At 40.8% G+C, this 19,821-nt stretch overlaps 1 protein-coding gene across 3 annotated transcripts in view; it reads left to right on the forward strand.

The window, feature by feature from the left end:
• Nucleotides 1-19,071, forward strand: part of EPRS1 (glutamyl-prolyl-tRNA synthetase 1) — a 39,417-nt gene extending 20,346 nt beyond the window's left edge. For 2 of the 3 annotated variants that reach the window (XM_035111361.3, XM_088666679.1), the window contains exons 17-34: nt 1,418-1,535; nt 2,269-2,652; nt 3,586-3,819; nt 4,195-4,479; nt 5,021-5,254; nt 6,734-7,002; nt 8,023-8,074; nt 8,682-8,891; nt 9,087-9,159; nt 9,745-9,824; nt 10,693-10,794; nt 11,426-11,581; nt 11,668-11,865; nt 13,390-13,563; nt 14,383-14,543; nt 15,613-15,691; nt 18,074-18,138; nt 18,705-19,071. In XM_035111361.3, coding sequence (XP_034967252.1) covers nt 1,418-1,535; nt 2,269-2,652; nt 3,586-3,819; nt 4,195-4,479; nt 5,021-5,254; nt 6,734-7,002; nt 8,023-8,074; nt 8,682-8,891; nt 9,087-9,159; nt 9,745-9,824; nt 10,693-10,794; nt 11,426-11,581; nt 11,668-11,865; nt 13,390-13,563; nt 14,383-14,543; nt 15,613-15,691; nt 18,074-18,138; nt 18,705-18,855 — 3,025 coding nt within the window. In that variant the 3' untranslated portion in view covers nt 18,856-19,071. The remainder of the gene's footprint in view (nt 1-1,417; nt 1,536-2,268; nt 2,653-3,585; nt 3,820-4,194; nt 4,480-5,020; nt 5,255-6,733; nt 7,003-8,022; nt 8,075-8,681; nt 8,892-9,086; nt 9,160-9,744; nt 9,825-10,692; nt 10,795-11,425; nt 11,582-11,667; nt 11,866-13,389; nt 13,564-14,382; nt 14,544-15,612; nt 15,692-18,073; nt 18,139-18,704) is intronic. The other variant, XM_035111363.3, reaches the window with a different exon arrangement.
• The last annotated feature ends 750 nt before the right edge of the window (nt 19,072-19,821 follow it).

The following is a 19,821-nucleotide window of genomic DNA, read 5'->3' on the forward strand; positions in this document are numbered from 1 at the left end:
ATTATTATTATTATACTCCTAACTCCATTTTAGCATACTACTATTGCTGCACCGAATTTTCATGAGGCTTGACATTCCACCACAATAGTTGGACTTTTTTTGGTTGACAGCCATCGAACCCCTGATATGTTGGCACTGCATGGAAAAAACTAGGAAATACATCCTGCTATCCTCAGGCAACTAAGCCATTACTCTCTGGCATATCATATTGTGCTGAAAGTCACCACTCTTCAGCCTAATCCAGCTCTCAGCACTCATCGCTATGCCAGACTGGATGGAGATGGATGTTTTGGATATGCATCTAGGGGTGCATCCCACTGAAAATAGGGCAGTGCAGAGTGACAGCTGTGCATTGGAATGCAGAGGTTGACCATCTGCACTGCATTCGTTTCAGTAGGATACGCATCTCATCCACTTTGGGCCCCAGCCGCTCAACTAAGCATAATTGGGTTTGGGGCACAGGAGCATCATTCTGGTTTCCTTGGCAATGGACACATTTTTCTCCTCTTATACTGGCTTCCCATGGCACTTGGCCCTTTGTGAAATGGTGGATAACTGGGGAAAATGCTGTAAATAAGAAACCTGTTTTACCAGAGGTTCAAAAGCTTTGGAAACACCTCAGATTGGATAGTATTTGACTAGACAGATAACATTAGGAGAGCAGCAAGACTACAAACAGCAAGCAGATATTGATGCTGAAATAAACTACGAGTTTGTCCAGCTGGGGGTATTACTATTTTTACAGTTTTTATATGTGCATTTATTTTTATACATATACTTGTTCTTTTGATATTTATAAAATTACAATCAGTGTGAAAAGAACTAAATAGATCTAAGCAATACACCGTAGCACACCTTTACCTGGGAGTAAGTCCCACTGACAGGAGGGCTTGCCGATCAGAAGGTCAGCAGTTCGAATCCCCGCGACGGGGTGAGCTCCCGTTGCTCGGTCCCAGCTCCTGCCAACCTAGCAGTTCAAAAGCACGTCAAAGTGCAAGTAGATAAATAGGTACTGCTCCGTCGGGAAGGTAAACAGTGTTTCCGTGCGCTGCTCTGGTTTCACCAGAAGCAGCTTAGTCATGCTGGCCACATGACCCGGAAGCTGTACGCCGGCTTCCTCGGCCAGTAAAGCGAGATGAGCGCCGCAACCCCAGAGTTGTCCACAACGACCTAATGGTCAGGGGTCCCTTTACCTTTTAAGTCCTACTGAACCATAGGAGATTTGCCTGGCAAGTATGCATAGGATTAGGTTACATATCCCATTAACGTAGCCGGGAAATTGAGCTCACGCTTAACACTTTCTCACATTGGAATTTAGATGCTTGTATTTTAGAAGTGTCATATACACATTTTCTATATTATGCCAATCAATGGGAGATAATCGTGGGGAAAAAACCATTTGATGTAATCTTTGTAGCCCATACAGCTGTAAAGAAGCTCCATGCATTTTGATTTATATCCCTGATGGGCATACAAAAGAAATGCCAACATCTGGATCTAAGGAGAAAACCAAGGCAGAAACAGCAAAGAAAGAGGTAAGAAAACCTAGTATATTTTGATTGTTAGTAAGAAGGATGTTTGGGATGCCTGGCATAACTGTAGAACAGGTGTAGAATGGAGGAAACCTGGCTTGACAGCAGCACATATAAAAAGAACTCCACGATTATAGTCTTATCATATAAATCATCATCATCAGAAACTGAACATGAGTGAGCAATCTTACCTGACTGCAAAAAAGACTGATGCAGTTTTACACTGCTTTAATAGAAGCATGGTTTCCAAGTCATGAGAAGTAACACTTCCTCTTTATTCCGTGCTGGTCTCAGCTCATCTGGAGTACCGTGTCCAGTGCTGACCCCCACCCTTGAAGAAGGATATAGACAAATTGGGATGGGTTCAGATGAGGGCAGTGAAGATGGTCAAGTGTTTGGAAAACTACACTGCTATAAAAGTGTTCCAGGTTTTAAACAGCACAGAACTAGTAATCAGACTTGGGTAACATTTATGCTAACCAAAGTTGATTCATTAAAGTATACTATTTTAGTTATTTTCAGTTGTATCCCCCTTTGCAAACATTCAATGCTATCCTGTTCTGGGCGGGTGGAGGATGAAAGAGACATTTGTAGTATCCCTTTGCATATCGAAGTGCCCTGACCAAATTTGCTGAGGTACTACTTGAAACAGCAAGATTTCATCAGTACTGTTCTAATTGTCTTCCATCCAGTTTGAGTCATTGTAAAAAACATGTATTTATTCTTCTTTTCCAAGGCTAGTACTGCGCCGAAAGGACAATCTGCCCCACTTGTGGCTGATGCTTCTCATGCTACAGCCCCTGCTGCAGTCCAAGACCACTTGGCTCTTTACAGCAAGGTGTCTGCCCAAGGAGATGCAGTTCGAGAATTGAAATCAAAGAAAGCAGCAAAGGAAGAAGTTGATGCTGCCGTGAAACAGCTGCTAGCCTTGAAAGCAGAATACAAGGAGAAGACGGGTCAAGACTACAAGCCTGGGAATCCTCCAGTCGCTGTAGTTCAGGCCCAGCCTTCCAAGTGTGAGGCCGCCACTGCCACCCATCTAGACAGCAAGTCTCTTTATGATAAAGTAGCTGAGCAAGGGGAAGTGGTTCGAAAGCTAAAAGCAGAAAAAGTACCCAAGGTTAGTGTTTGAAGAATAAGCCTGGATAAGAAGGAATTGAGAAGTGGTGGTTGCAACCTTTTATCAGATGGATGATAGATCTGGCTTTTCTGTTATTTATAAAAGTAGATAGACAAAGAAGAACTCCTTGGGCAGGACTACCACTAACCTTAAGAGAACAGGAGAAATTGGGGGGGGGGGTTATAAACATAGGTCTGGCAGGGCAGAAAAGAATTTTTTTTAACTTGAACTATGTGAAAGTGGGAATTGCACCAATTTTCTGGATGGGGTGGAGATCAGTGTTGCACTATGATGAACATTCCGTCTGCACAAGCATTGCAGCTTGCCAGACAAGAACGATCCCCCCTCTCTTGCTCTGGTGTGTTGCACCTTGCGCTTCTATGGAGATCCTGGGCTGCCCAAACAAGAAGACTTCCCTTTCTGCCGTACTGATGTGATCCAAAGGAAAGCAGAGCAATACATTTCGCACCAGATTGGCTGCAGGAGTTGCTGGAAGGAGGCATACAAGGCACCATCCATCTGTATTAGGGACTCCATTCTGGATTTGTGTAGGGTTTACTCCTTCTTAGCCTTTTCTTCTCCTAGAGATACCTTGCAAGGTAGCAGAGGTTTAGAGTTTCCCTTCTCCTAGCTGGGCTACCTTCCCAGGTTGACAAACCCCATCTTATGACATACCTGAATCCATCCCATAGCATACAAATAAACATTCAGTTAATGAGCACTCTATGCAAAACAAAACCTTAGCTGTTGGTTACATTCAAATAGCTTCATTAAGTGAAGAGCATATGATGATTTATAGGTTCTAATGAGCCTCTTATTAATTTTTTCTTTTTGTCAACTTGATCATGTGCATCCTAACAATTGTATCTACTTTGCTACGTGCTTTTCTGTCTTTTACTCTCTTTTTAACTGTTCTTTCGCTTCCTGTTGTAGGATCAGATAGATGCTGCTGTGAAAGTGCTTTTAGCTCTGAAAGCAGAATATAAGCAAAAGACAGGCCAGGAATACAAACCTGGAAACCCAGCAAAGCGTTTGCTTCCTAGTTCACCTCCTCCTGCTCTTCCTTCTTCCATGCCCCTCTGTCCAGTAGTCAGCAAAGCTCTTTACAGCAAAGTGGCAGAACAAGGCGAAGTGGTTCGTAGACTTAAGTCGGAGAAAGCAGCAAAGGTATAATGGCCATGAAAGCAGAAAGAGTGCTGAACATTATGTTTTTAAGATGCACTATTAGGTCCTTGAGCAATTCACAAAATTAAAAAAAAAGTATTCTATTTTTTTAGTATTTTTATTTTTACTTTTGCAAAGTATCAAGCAATAATTATATTTGGTTTCTCTTCATTTTCTCTTATTGCATGCAAGACAGATGATTCTTTTGTCCAAGCAAAACAAAACTTTAATATCAATGCTGACAGTTAAATTTATTTGTAGATTGATCATTTTATCATTTGCACTAGCCCACTTAATCTTCAGTTTCATATTGGAAAATTTTGCATTAAACTTTTCCATTCTTACTGATACATTTCTTGTATTGTCTCTCTGCCTCAGGATCAGATAGATGCTGCTGTGAAAGTGCTTCTTGCTCTAAAAGCAGAATATAAGCAAAAGACAGGCCAAGATTATAAACCTGGACATCCACCTGCAGTTCCTCTTTCCTCCTCCTGCTCCTCCTCCTCTTCTTCCTCCTCCCTGTCCCTTTGTGCTTCTGATCCTGCTCCTCTGTCCTGCAATGGTTTGACATCTTCTAGCCCAGTAGACAGAAACATTCTGTACAATAAAGTATCTGAACAAGGCGAGTTGGTACGGAGACTCAAAGCCGAAAAGGTGTCCAAGGTAGAATAGCGGTTTTATTATGCATGTGGTTTCAAATCTGTGTTTTTCCCTCTGTTCATCAGCTGTGCATGATACTGATTTTTGGCAGAGGTTTTTCCAAGGGACTTCATTTGGGATCAGGAAGTCAAGGTTGTATATTGTGCTGTTGTTCCACTCATGCAACCCACTTCTGCTTGTGCAACAGTGCAGCCCCTGGAGACCCTCAAAATCAGTTCCAGAGGGTTGGAAGATCCTCCGTAGCAGATTTTGGGGGCAAATGGGAGTAGGTGAGGAAGGTGAAAATTTTGTTGCCCAGCATTGGATGCAACCCTCAGTAACTGCTAATACTTTCCCTCCATATATCTGTATCCCATTGTGTGGGAAACAAGGCCATCTTGAGGGAGCAAAGGAGCAGAAAGGAATCTGCCAATATAAAATCTATTGCAGATCCATGTGGTGTTGTAAACATACCCTTGGATATGCAGGCAGGAAACTAGAGGTACATACATACATAACTCTTGGAATTGTGACACGAATGCTCTCCCAATAATACTTCCCATAGGATAAAGTGGATGAAGCTGTTAAACTCCTCCTTTCCCTAAAAGCGGAATATAAAGAAAAGACTGGTCAGGATTATAAGCCAGGACAGTTACCAGCACCTCAGGCACATGCCTTAAACCACCCGGCAAGCACAGAAACCAGTGGCCCTGACTCTGCAGAAGCAAAAGCTCTCTTTAACAAGGTTGCTCTCCAAGGAGAAGAGGTCCGGAAATTGAAAGCAGAGAAAGCAGAAAAGGTAATACTGTTTATCAATAGTTTAACGTGCTTGAGTGGATCCTGGGATACACAATACATTACTTTTAACTTAAAATTTATGCTAATAGCCTGACCTGTAATTGCAAGATGGTCTCTTTTCAGTGTCAAGTATTCTGCAGGCATGCATCTGGAGAAATTGCTGGAATTTCGCCGCATTTGTAAAAAGTAAAAGCACCTGTCCTCTCTTAATTCAGCCTATTCTCCTTTCACTCTGAAAGGAGTATCATGGGCATTTATCGCCACCTTGTGGCCAAAGGCAGGAAAAGGCATTTGAGGGAAGTAGCCGCTCCAGTTTTCTTTTCCTGCCTTTCATTGAAGTGCTCATCTTTACTTCAGCTCCTTACTCAACATTTGTCCTTTATTTTTCTATATTCAGCCCCCTGGTGATCTTTTGATGCAATCCACAAATATCTTAGACTTAAATATATATATATCTAAGACTGTTGCAAGATGAGGCTGTGTATGTTGACATAGTTGTTCTGCTTCGCAAACTGATGGGAACCTTATGCCTCTTAATATCAGTTGCTGGATTCCTAATTGAGGAAGGAGCCTCCTTGTGGGCTTCAGAGGCATGTATGATTGGCCACTGTGAGAACAGAATGCTAGACTACCTGGGCCTTTCTTAGTTTCAGTCTTACTTCATCATTATACTACTTCATCATTTACACAGTAAATGTCCACAGCATTGGCCCAGGTTCACTCAGAGAGCTTCATGGCTAAGCAGGGATTTGGACCCTGGTTTCCCAGGGTTCAACACTAACCATTATCCCTGGCTGTCTGGCTGCCCCCTCACTCTGGTTGCCTAATAGGAAATCAGACCAGTGGTCCATTAGACTGGTATTGTCTACTCAAGCTGTCAGCAGCTCTCCAAAATGCTGGGCAAACACCTACCAGTGATCCTGTTTCCTGATGATGTTGTGCACCGAGTGTGAATCTTTCTGTAAATTATATTTCATTCTACTGAGTTACATGTCCTAACAAGAAATAGTACATCTATTTTGGCTGCAGAATGTGAGGATTCCACCTGCAGAACTCTTCGGGGGTTGCTTTTATGTTGATTATAGCCTCTCGCCAGATGTCTCAAAGCATTTGGGTATTTTTAGTTCTAACACCAAACGATGGTGCTTCTACCTCTCTCATGAAATCTCCTTGATTAGTAATTGACTGTGGTTTTTCCCCAAACTGCACTTTGCTGTGACTCCGAAAGGAGAAAAGCATAGTTGGTTCAAGCTTTGCAAACCAGGATTGAAAACTTGCTTTCCAATCTTACTTTGCTGGTTCAGATATGACAACTAATCACAGCTTGCAGAAGTTTCATTGAATTTCTCCCTTTCAGCATGCATTCTGTGGTTTCCCCCAGTACGTATAATTAATGTACCTTGCCTATTCTATGCGGCTAACTATTATTTCATTTCTTTTTGGTTACCTCTGTTTCCATGGGAATGGTGTCCTCCCCAAGGATAAGATTGATGCTGCAGTGCAAGAGCTGCTTCAGTTGAAGGCGCAGTACAAGACACTGGCGGGGACAGACTATAAACCAGTCTCTGCAACTGGAGCAGAAGACAAAGACAAGAGGAAGAAAGAGAAAGAGAACAAATCCGAGAAGCAGAATAAGCAACAGAAGCAGAATGAGGGCCAAAAGAAAGAATCACAGAAAGACCAAAGTGGTGGCAGCAACTTGTCCTCAAATGGACCAGGAGATGGTCAGGGACCTAAGAAACAAACCAGGTGAAATTTCTACTTAAAATATAGTCTGGGCAGCAGCATAGAGGAAATAATGTAGTGTTAAAATTGGTATTGTGCTATAAGGGAGATAATGAGGGCAACCCCCCCCCCCAAAAAAAACCCCTTTGTAGTACTGCTGGGTTGTTTTTACATTAAAATGTTATAAATCGTTTTCTGTTCCTTTGGATCCCTTCTAACTATTGCAACATCACTACCAACCTGTTTGCTAGGTTTTGGGTAGAATACACAAAATAGACAGTCCTTGTCCAGACCGCCTACAAGAAAAGCCAAGGAAGAGGAGCTAACATGGACGTAATAAAGTTGGTAGCAGAAGTATCTTGGGGGTTGTGGTAGTCCATGGGAGAGAGTCTTTGAGTAAAATTGTGGCTTATAGGAATTGTATATAGGAAGCTGGCCTGGCAAAAGCACTGATATGTTTCAGGTGAAAGAAATAGCAAATGTGAAAGTGGTAAGGGATTTTTCTTTTTATAAGTATGTATTTTTCCTGACACCATGAGAGCAAAAAGAGAACTACCCAGTTGCGGAGCATGAGGTAGGGCACCACTCCTGCCCTGTCCTCCTGGCTGCTTGCTAGGATCAAGTGAGGGCATAGTAGCGCTAGATTGGCACCATCAGCTCAGTCCTCCTGTCCCCCATCTGGGTCCCACTGAGCAGCAGCATCACAGCTCGGAGGGTGACACAGTGGTGCTCCATTCCTCCTCACCATGACTAGAGCTACCAGAACACTCGCTGGGGTTTTCTTCCTTCACATTTAATACACTCTTTCCCCACTAATTGCATTGTTCTTTCAGGGAGCGTGTCAGCTTGAAGACTCTTGCCATTATATAATAAATTTGCCTGTTTAAATTCATTTAAATGTTTAAACATTTAAATTCATGTCTGGATAGTTTTAATAGTTTTTTTTAAATAAAGCAAAATATCTAAAGTGGACTGTTGCTTTATTAATTAAGACTGTTGTTTTTGAGGCTAAGATTATGCTTCTATCTTTCTAATATACTACAGATTGGGGCTAGAGGCTAAGAAGGAAGAGAATCTATCTGACTGGTATTCTCAGGCAAGTATATCTCAAGTTTTACCTGGGAGTCCTCTTTCACAGTCTTCAAAATAATGTACGCTTAAGAACAGTTTTTGGAGCTAAACCGCAATCAAGAACGAACCTTGGTTGCAGCTCCTGGTTTGTCTAAAGAGGTTGCTTGGCATCAGATTTAATGCTAAACCAAACCATGGCTCAGCCCCAGCCTGTGCAGCAGCCACAGGAAAAGGGTAGTGGCTGAGATCCATATGTTTTTGCTCTAAGCCAGTGGTGGCCAAACTCGGCCCTCCAGATGTTTTGGGACTGCAATTCCCATCATCCCTGACCACTGGTTCTGTTAGCTAGGGATGGTGGGAATTGTAGTCCCAAAACATCTGGAGAGCCGAGTTTGGCCACCACTGCTCTAAGCAATGTCTTGCCTTAGTGTTACGCGCAAACCAGTGTCTACATAGGTGCATTTGGATATTTATGGTTCTAATAAAAGATAAACACGTTTCATACATGAATGTTCAGTGCTCATTTCCATTGAAAGTCATGTGTTCAATTTTATTTCTGTTTGATACTTTTTAAACTTGCTGCCCACAATGCGATTTTCGTGACACTGAAACATTGCTATTTCCTTTAAAAGGTGATCACAAAATCAGAGATGATTGAATACTACGATGTGAGTGGCTGTTACATTCTCCGTCCCTGGGCTTTTTCCATCTGGGAAAGCATCAAAGAGTTTTTTGATGGTGAAATCAAGAAACTTGGTGTGGAAAACTGCTACTTTCCAATGTTCGTATCCCAGGCTGCATTGGAAAAGGAGAAGACACACATTGCTGATTTTGCCCCGGAGGTAAACTTATATCACATTATTAATAATAATGTATGGAATTTAAGTTTACAATTATGAGCTTCAATTGATAAACAGAATTCACATGTGTCACAATATTTTTTTAAACAAAATTCTACCCACTGTATTATTAAGAATGACATGAAATATATTTATAAAAAATAGTATTTTCTAAACTTTTACATTCATTGATTTCAGGTTGCCTGGGTTACAAGATCTGGCAAAACAGACCTGGCTGAACCAATAGCTGTACGTCCTACTAGTGAAACAGGTACAGTCTTACAGATTTAAAATAAAATACTACAGCTAAATAGTCCCTCTTTCCTATAAATTAGTGATGTTGGCTTTTGATGTAATAACTGAAGTTTGTCTACTCATGAATGAAAGCAGGTAGAGTAGGGGAGAAATCAAGTATTTTGTTATTAGGAAGTGCGGCGTAGTGGTTAGTGTTGTAGCCATGAAGCTCACTGAGCAACCTTGGGCCAAGTATAAATGCAATGAATAAAATGCAATAAATAAAATAATGGAGAAACAAGATGAACAACATGTTTTCATGTATTTAAATTTTAAATATAAAGGATTAGCCTAACACTTAGGGTAATATCCAGCAACATGCCGGCAGATAGGATTGGATTTCCCTTTCCTCTCCTTTCTCCCCTATCTGCAAACTGTGGGGCTCTAGGGGGAGGATAGGAAGGACCAGTGGAAGCGCAAATAGTCTGACATCATTGGATGTCACCCTTAGTCCACACAGGTATGATGCATGGGAATGAAAACCCTTACAAATCAGGTTTTCAGAACCAATAGTTAACATAGCAGCTATGTGCTTTCTGAAAATATTCTCCTTTTTTTGCAGTAATGTATCCTGCCTATGCAAAGTGGGTTCAATCACACAGGGATCTCCCCATCAAACTTAATCAGTGGTGCAATGTTGTGGTAAGTACAGGGTATAGCGGATATTTGCTGTGCTTTACCAATATGCTCATTCTCAATCAATCAATCAATCAATCAGCAATCTCCACTACCCGCTTTTTAAATCAAGTTGTGGGTTGTTAGAATGTATAGTCTTTGTGGGGAGAAATCGCCATTTCCCCCCCCCCCCCACCACCACCACCTGGCACTTCTTGTGTTGAGGGATTTGATTCATATCCTATGCTCTGCATATTCCTTCATTGCTGCTTTCCACATCCTAACAAACACCACGTTGAATGAAAAAAAATGTGGTACGTTGTGCACACATTTTGGGTCTCTCTGCAGGCCTAATCTACGACAGCCGTTGCAATATATCTGGATTTGTGATCATGCAAATTATCCTTGTCTACTGGTATTTACAATCTTCATAGAAATAATAGAAATCAGCATATGAGAATATGGCACTTTTGGCAGCTAAAATAATCTCTGGTTCCTTTTGTGTGAATAGTAGGTTTCTTAACAATATGTAAAATCTAGGCAGCACTAGCAGAAGCCAGCACAAGAATTCTCTCTAGGCTCATTGGAATCCCACCCTGCACAAGCTCCATGCCGTCCCCAAATCTAATCTGGAGGGTTTGGGAAACCCCAGAACAAATTTAGGGGGAGCAGAGGGGTTGAAAGTTTCTTGTACTGACGGAGCCTTAGCCTTTGCGTTTCTCTAATTGCAACTCATTATGCCTTTGAATTCATATAGTATAATGCATCATTGAAAAATAGAACTTTGAGCAATGCTAAATAATACATTAAAAAGAAGCTCATCAATGAAGGTAACAACTTTCATGACACTTTGTTTTTTGTTTGTTTGTTTGTTTTGTTTTGTATTGTATTGCAGCGCTGGGAGTTCAAACATCCACAGCCTTTCTTGCGTACTCGTGAATTCCTGTGGCAGGAAGGACACACAGCGTTTGCAACTTACGAAGAGGCAGCAGAAGAGGTACAGTGCACAAATTAAGTTAAACGAACTTCATTCTTCACCATCCACCATTCAAGGAAAATTTGGAAATTGTTGCATAAGTGGGTGGAGGGAGTGCCCTTCGTATTTCAGCATAATTGAGGGAAAACAGCGAACCTTCTTTTCTTCAGTATGTTCAAAAAGGCTAATAACACAAAGAGATTATATGAAAAGTAGTTGCAGTGTTAAATTGTGTTGGACATTGTTTTCTCATGGTGTGATATACAAGAATTAATTTGAATCTCATTGGCTTGTTGTTGTCACTCAAAACAATCTACAGTACATGTTTCAAAATTGGGTGTCATTAACTATGTGAACCCCCAGACGAGAAATGAAATAACACAATTAGTGAACTACCATAGTTACAAACGACAGATAATTTCATGTCCGAAAATCACTATCTGTTGTCGGATAGGATTCAGTGGTTATTGCAAGAGCTTTAAACTGTAAACGCTAAATGTTTATTTGATAGCTGCCATAAATTATTAGGGTTTTAGAAGGCCATTGATATTTATCCTTGGCTTTCCTATGATTATACCAAATGGTTAAGTAATACTTTTGGCATATAGCTTAGTCTAAATTACTGCAAACTGTTTTTTATTACTTGTCTTAGGTATTACAGATCCTTGATCTGTATGCACGTGTGTATGAAGAACTTCTGGCAATTCCTGTTGTGAAAGGAAGGAAGACAGAAAAGGAGAAGTTTGCAGGCGGAGATTATACAACTACCATTGAGGCATTTATATCCGCCAGTGGGCGAGGCATCCAGGTATGTTCTGATAAAAACATTTTATATCCTTCATTAATATGTAGGAAGATGTTACCTGAATTTTGTATATTATTGCCTTTTTTTAGGGAGCAACTTCTCATCACTTGGGACAGAATTTTTCAAAGATGTTTGAGATTGTCTTTGAAGATCCCAGGATACCAGGAGAGAAGCAATTTGCTTATCAGAACTCTTGGGGTCTCACAACTCGGACCATTGGCGTAATGACCATGATTCATGGAGATAACATGGGTCTAGTACTACCTCCCAGGGTCGCTTCAGTTCAGGTGAGCAAAATAACATTGAATCATAGAATCATAGAGTTGGAAGAGACCACAAGGGCCATCCAGTCCAACCCCCTGCCAAGCAGGAAACACCATCAAAGCATTCTTGACATATGCCTGTCAAGCCTCTGCTTAAAGACTTCCAAAGAAGGAGACTCCACCACACTCCTTGGTAGCAAATTCCACTGCCAAACAGCTCTTACTGTCAGGAAGTTCTTTCTAATGTTTAGGGGAAATCATCTTTCTTGTAGTTTGAATCCATTGCTCCGTGTCCGCTTCTCTGGAGCAGCAGAAAACAACCTTTCTCCCTCTTCTATATGACATCCTTTTATATATTTGAACATGGCTATCATATCACCCCTTAACCTTCTCTTCTCCAGGCTAAACATACCCAGCTCCCTAAGCCGTTCCTCATAAGGCTTGATACAAACCTTTGATACAAACCTTTTGCTAGTGCCAATTCACCTCTCTTTTCCCTCCTATTTTCTAGAATTGGGGTGTGTGTGTGTGTGTGTGTTGAATCCAGACTAAGATAGTTACACTTAGATTCCATTAAATTAGTTTAATGGAAACTTAACTGTACCGTAAGTCATGACTAACTTGCCCCATAGATTTGCATAGGATCTAAGCACAACTGACTTAGTCTGGATCCAAGTCACTGAGCTGATGGGCAAATAATCTTAATGCTTCTGCAGCTGCTGATGTCCTCTGACTGTATCTTTAAGATGTGGAGGAAAATAGAGAAGAGGATGGGGAAATGGTGCAGCAGCCTGCTTCTGTCCACTTGGTGGCAACCAGAAAGAGGGCATTCTTGCTGCATTATGAGAGAGCTGGCAGACAGCTACACTTAGGTGTTTCCACCCTCAATCGACAACACTCTTTTGCTCCAACACACATTTACTGGCCCTTAATTCTGAAGGACTGAGCCATATGAAGCTGCCTGGGCTCTGACATCATCAGGGGAGACACTTTTCTGCGTCACAGGGACATTTGGTGGGCATTTTGGAGAGGACCTTCTCAGTGGCTGCTCCCAGGCTTTGGAAATCCCTTTCTGGTGGCTATGCTTGCTCTCTCCTTGTCCTTCTAGCAGCATCTGAAAACTTTCTTTGGGAACTGACTGCTTTTAAGGAAAGGTATCCTAATGGTATGCTGTACTGTCTTCCCCACCTGTGTTTCAATAGATGTGTTTTAATTCCATAGGTAGTTTAATTACTTTTTAACAGCAAACTTTTATATGTTTTAAGCTCTGTGTGTTTTATTGAGTCCTAGTTCTGGGAAACAAATCAATCAATACATAAATACATGAATGAATAATTCTGCTCAGTGAATGCTTGGTCACCGTTTTAGTGTATATTTATAAAATTTTAATTCAGTTGATTTTGTTGCGGCACTGCTTCAATAGTCCTTTTGCCTCAAAACTGATGGTTTTAAGAGCAGTCAACATGTTTAGGGCCTACATATTGTAATTCTTGCAAACAGCATTTTTGTTAATGCTCCTAACTCAATAATCATTGCATCACCACTCAGGTCGTGATTATTCCCTGTGGAATCACCAATTCGCTTTCGGAAGAAGACAAGGAGGCCCTGATGGCAAAGTGTGCTGAATACCGTAAGCAGCTATTCAGTGCCAATATCCGTGCGCGTGTTGACTTGAGAGAGAACTATTCACCTGGATGGAAATTCAACCACTGGGAGCTTAAGGTAAATGTTGTTCAGTTCTGTTCTCCTGTGATGGATTCCTCATTGTCAGCCTTTCCTTGGATGCATCATTCAGTAGTATATGCAGAAGGAAAATGGAAGTTATCAATATATTAGCGACAATAGACCCTCCTTCTTATGAACTTTCCCCTAACTACATGTCATCCGTTCTTTATTTTCCAATTCTGATGAGCTCATCTACTTCAAGAGTGCCTGTGTAACTTCTTCTTGTCTTACAGGCACTCTTACTTCTTACTTCTAGGCTGGAAAAGAGTAATAGCTAGAGTTTTTGCAGTGTAAACGAAACTTTCAGGATGTCGTCTTATTGGAGACAAGCTTTTAATACTGGCCTGGTTTGCATGTCACTTTAAACCATACTTGCACTAAACTCTGCTGCTAGGATTTGAAACTTGGTTTGGCTTAGCTTTGCATCCAGAAGCAAAGCATGAGCTGTCTGGAAGGTTTGTTCTTGGCTTTCTACTTGTAGTTTTGGAAAAACAAACAACTCGCACCTGGATGTAAAGCTAAGCTGCAACGTGGCTTGGCTGTTAGCAGTGCAACAGGAGCAGAAGAGGAATAAAGCACCTGTGATAGCTTCAGTGGGTGCCTTCACCTTTAAACCATAGTTTAAAGATTTGGTTTAAAGTGACACATTTGTTTTATATTAATTTGGAATAATTTGCATTTTTGCCAGGTGTAAGTCTTGACTATAACCCGGGCTAGCTCATTCCCTGAAATAGTTCTGTGTTCCACTTAAGCAAGGTAGACAGATGTAAAGAAGTGTATAAAATGCTCTGTTCATGGCCTCCACTTTTTTTTTAGGGTGTTCCAATCAGGCTTGAAGTGGGTCCACGAGATATGAAAAATCATCAGTTTGTAGCTGTTAGACGAGACACAGGAGAGAAGCTGACTTTTGCTGAAAATGAAGCAGTGGACCAGCTGAGACGTGTTCTGGACAAAATCCAGACTAACCTTTTTGACAGGTTAAGTTTGGGGAAGGCTGTCTTCTAACTGGCACATTTGCTTCTTATACTATGTGTTTCATTCATCTGTCGGTCGTTTCATGGGTTTCCAAAGGATTGAGGAAATGAACTGACGATCAGGGCACAACTAGAATTAACATTCACTTACCCACCCTGCCTGGATTGCACTGAATGCATGGCAAACTGAGCTATCTGAATCACCCTCACCAATGATCTCAAAGCTTCCCAATAGGTTGAGCTGGTGGGGTGGGGAATGGTTGAGTGAATCCCCCAAATGGGAGCAATGAAGAGAATAATAAACAAACAAACAAACAAACAAACAAACAACAGACTAGAAAGCGGGAGCGGGTAAAATGCAGCTCCTCCTGTCTGTGACTCTAGAACTGATTTGTCCATCTTCAATTCACCCCTCCCACAAAAAAATCTTTAGGATTGCTTTGCCTGACCAGCTAGGCAAAAAAGGACATCTGTATAGAAGTTGCAGTCCTTTCTATTGGCTAATGCTGACTTTTCTCACAAAAAAACTCATGACATCTAAACTGAATACTAGCCCTTGTACTTTCAGTTTGTTCTTCCACCAGTTTTCATGGCCTGACACCCAGAGAAGGCAGACTACATTAATGGAATCGACCTTCTCTTGGAAGTGGATTCTAGTCCCAAATGCTTGTACTGCACTAAGATATCACAGGACTTACATTTGTATCCAAAGAGCTGCTTTAGGTCTGCATAAGGATTTCAGTGTGCCTTGTGAATATAACAGTCACAAATTCCCCTCATTTTCAAAAGACGTGTGGTGTGCATTGAAGGTTTGATGCACAGAAGCCCAAAGTCACCTTGGGTACACAGAATGAGTTGCACTGTACTTTGGCCTATTGCACTTTTAGATCCCACCTTTGACTGCAGCTACGCATGTTCCTAACCATCATTTGGACTGCTGTGTGGACAAAAACTGGAATGTAATTAGTGGGATGTAATTCAGATGCATTCTAAAGATCTGGCTCTGTGGTTAAAGAGGTTTTTTTTACAATAAGTAAAAGCTTATATTGACTAAATTTCTACTCTTTCTCAGAGCTTCTAAAGACCTAAAGAATCACATGGTGGTGGCCAATACAATGGAAGAGTTTCAGACTGTACTTGATTCGGGAAAGGTAAGAAATCTGCAGCATGATCAAGACTGGAATCAAATGTATATTTACAGCCTTAATGAACACAGTGTGGCTGTCTTTCAAGGAAACATTTGTAAGAATGGGCTGCAAGTTTCGTTTTTGTAAGTGAAGGCACAATTGAGCAACACAGATTTATTCAGGGATTGCAGGATAAGCAGTTTGTACTGGCCTAAAACATGTGAGAGTTTCTTAGGAGTCAAAGAATAATTGCAACCTCAAAAATGCCAAATGTTAAATCGATGTCACATTCCTTGGGAATAATGCTTGCAATTTTAAGACATGTAGTGGAGCCTGTAGTTCTTTAAAAGCTTTAACCTTTTGGCTCATTTAATTGCAGCTGCCACTGCAGAACCTTTTCCTTTGCAGTCAGCTCTCATAACCCATTCATCCTCCATCAAGGCTATGGGACATCTATATATGTCTTTAAAAACATTGGTAAAGGTGGAAGGCAGCCTTCCCTGTGACACTTATTCAGCTGTGCTGCTTTTTCAGCAGAAAATAGCCATGCCATCTCTAGGAAATAGTATCGAGTTGAATTCTAGATCAGATATTGTAATCAATTCATGCAAATAACCGTAAAATAATTAGCGGACGATATAACTAGTCTGTCAGTTCAAAGAACGCATTGCTTGCGTCAAAGAACTCTTTCTATCTGATTTAAATAGAGGTCAACGGGTACATGCAGAAACGTTGGATGACAAGAGGTTATTGGAATTGATATGAAGGTGCAATGAAGCACCTTTAATTGCAGCAAAGTATTTTAGATTGGCACAGGGCTGTTTTGTGCTCTGGCTACTGGTTTTACTTTAGAGTTTGATTTGTGTGAATTATTCTCAAATAGCTTTGACCTATTTTTAATAACATTTATTAAAGATAAGTCATTTTCCAACATGCCTCCTTCAAAACAAGCAGCTGGCTTATGTTGTGGAATTTATTTAAACATATACAACTTGTGCATCCTGCCGCTGTCTGTCATAAACTAAATTAGGTTTTAGGACCTGGCATTTTCCATCCTGTTTTTTTTTTCTTCCATGGGTCATGAGTGCCATTGAGTGCAGTGCCATTGAGTTCAAGTTGAAGGCTTTTGTGTGATCTGGTGCTGCTGCTGTTCACATTGTAGCACTCTTGAGAGGAACAAAACCCTGCAAACTATACACATTTCATATTCATGTTTCCTTGAAGGATAGTAGGCTCCCTTAATGTGGGCTTCAATTTTGAATCAATTTCTTCCTTTTCTAAAAGTTTATTTGAGTCAGAATGAAGTTTAATCACTCAAATGATGCTGAATTATGAGAAATTATTAACTTTCCTACGTGCTGTATGTGCTGTCTCCTGAAGTTGGGCTTAGTTTATGTTAAATTTCAAATGTAGCAAATGCCTGTAAAGGCTTTATGGCTTGGAAAACAAACAATACAGAAGACATCTTTATTGAAAAGCGAACACGTCACTTGAAGTTCAAGAACTCATAATGGTTATTCCTTTGGTTCTGCAGACCAGGGCATGTCATTCAGTTTAACATGCCAGTCCAATAATCTCTTGGGAGTGTCAGCTCCCTACACATACACCTTTCTCCCTTTGAGATGAGCACTTCTGTGTGCATTATTGCAAAATATGTTTGCTTCTGGATCTAGGAGAGTGTTTCTGAAATTCTGGCAAAATACATGAAAGCTAAAATATTCAATTAATCAGTGACTTTTGGAGAGAAAACATGGCATTCAAATTTTCACTTCAAGGAAATATGTTAGGGACTGGTTTTTCTATGTTTGCAGAATAAGTTCTTATCACATTGTCCTTCCTTACATCACCTGGTTTTAAGTGGTGTTTTACTCAGTTGCACCACTAAGGGGCGACTTTCTATCTTCAGTTGTAGGTGTTTTTTAAAAGTCCAGTCAGAATCAGGCATCCCCAAACTGCGGCCCTCCAGATGTTTTGGCCTACAACTCCCATGATCCCTAGCTAACAGGACCAGTGGTCGGGGAAGATGGGAATTGTAGTCCAAAACATCTGGAGGGCAGAAGTTTGGGGGTGCCTGAGTCAGATTGTGCTAACAGGCTCCTTCAAGAAGTTCTCTACTGGGGCCAGTATGTTAAATGTACAGAACACACAAATCTTAGGCCAGAGGGGCAGAGGAGTGAAATTTCATTTAGAGTGAAATATAAAGATCATAAGACTTTCGACTCCTATTGTCAAACTGACTTCTCTCAAGGCAGCTAAAACAGATAAACATTATACTACTTTCTAATGGACTCATTTCAGCTATTCTCCCTTGCAAATTGGAACAGACGAGTTTTATTCAACACATAAGACATTAATCAAGATTAATTATATAACCTCAACAATGTGTATTTTCCTTTCTGACTTCAGATAGTGCAGATTCCTTTCTGTGGTGAAATAGATTGTGAGGACTGGATCAAAAAGACAACTGCCAGGTAAATAAATGTTTGTGTATAGGCATAACTATACCAATACATAAGTACCAATTGAGATGCACACTTGCTCTGAGTTCTTTCAAATTTGAACGTTAAGACAAAAATAGGAATTGGTCCCTGAGGTAGATGTTATGGGGCCCGTGCTAAAGAATCGGCTAACCAAGAAGTGTAATTTTTCTAAAAGGGAAATCACCTTTGTTCTAGACCTGTTGGAGGAGCAGTTTGCAGTGGAAGACCATGATCTGTATTAGGTGCCAAGACACCCTTTGGTTCATGGTTCACTGGAAGCCCTGCAACATTCCTACTAATTATGGGACAATAGACTGTCCCTCTTTTTTTTGTCAACGCTCAACCTTTTGTCTTTGTAAAGCTCTCTTGCCAATCTATATAGCTACCTTAACTTTACTCTTTGCGCAGCATTAATTCCTTTGGTTCAAGAGTGTTTTGATTTCTGCAAATCAGGCTCACATTAGGTCATCTGTGATACCTTTGGTTAGTGCACGATTGTGGGGCGTGGCCATTTAGCTTAGTTTGGGGCATTAAAGGAAATCTGCTTTCCATTTCAGAGATCAAGACCTTGAGCCTGGCGCTCCATCCATGGGAGCAAAAAGTCTCTGCATCCCCTTCAAGCCGCTGTGCAAGCTGGAGAATGGAGCAAAATGTGTCTGTGGCAAGAACCTTGCCAAGTTCTACACCCTCTTTGGCCGTAGTTACTAAACTGCTAGTTTGAAACACCATTTTCTTTATCTTTCAAGCCCTCAACTTTTTGAAACAAAGACTGAAATCTTCCCAGATCCTGTCACGTTTTTGTTACTTTTTAAAACAGCTGCAAATAAAGCCATACAGAGTCAAAGCCCCTTCAGTCAGACTAGCAGTGATGCACAGACTTTTCTGTATACAACATCTCTAATAATAAATACATATTGTCAGCTACCACTTTGCTTCTTTTTTGCTTGTGGGATAAAATGGGTTTGTGTGGTAGGTAATGCCGTATGCAAAGGTTGGATGAATTCACATTAATACTGTTGTGTTCAACATTCTTGAATGAGCTGCAACACTTCATTCCATGAGTGGAAGATACTGTCTGCCTACAGAGTGCTAAGTTTAAAGTTTTAAAGTTGTGTATTAGAAGATTAGAAAACCAATTGTTAGAACAACTTACACTTAAAAGTGTACAGCATAGTGCTGTACTGCAACTCCCATGAGCCCCTGCCTATAGGACCAGTGGTTAGGGATGATGGGATTTGTAATCCAGCATCTGGAGAGCACCAAATTAGTGTAGATAATCTTCATTGGAAGCAACTTCAATGAATGCCACGTTGTTTAGTTCTACATCACAATGACCATTAAAACCAGTTATATTTCCAGCACCTGCAGATAGGACAATTCCCTACCTTTTGCCTTTACCAAGTCATTTTCCACAAGATTTACAATAATGCTACCTATACTGTGATAATCGCTGTTCATTCCTACAATTGGCGAGAACAGGGGAATCCATCCCCTTTAATCAATGGTCCGACAGCATGACAACACTGGCAACATATGAACCAATAGCTTATAGACACATTCTTTGGGTAACTACAGTGATATTTTGAATTAGTTTACACAGAATATATTAGATTACTAACAATTTTATGTACATTAGGACATCTGTATATTAATATATGGTAATATATCACTTCC

The sequence above is a fragment of the Zootoca vivipara genome, chromosome 3 (assembly GCF_965207765.1).
Source record: "Zootoca vivipara chromosome 3, rZooViv2.hap1.1, whole genome shotgun sequence".
NCBI classification, from domain to species: domain Eukaryota; kingdom Metazoa; phylum Chordata; class Lepidosauria; order Squamata; family Lacertidae; genus Zootoca; species Zootoca vivipara.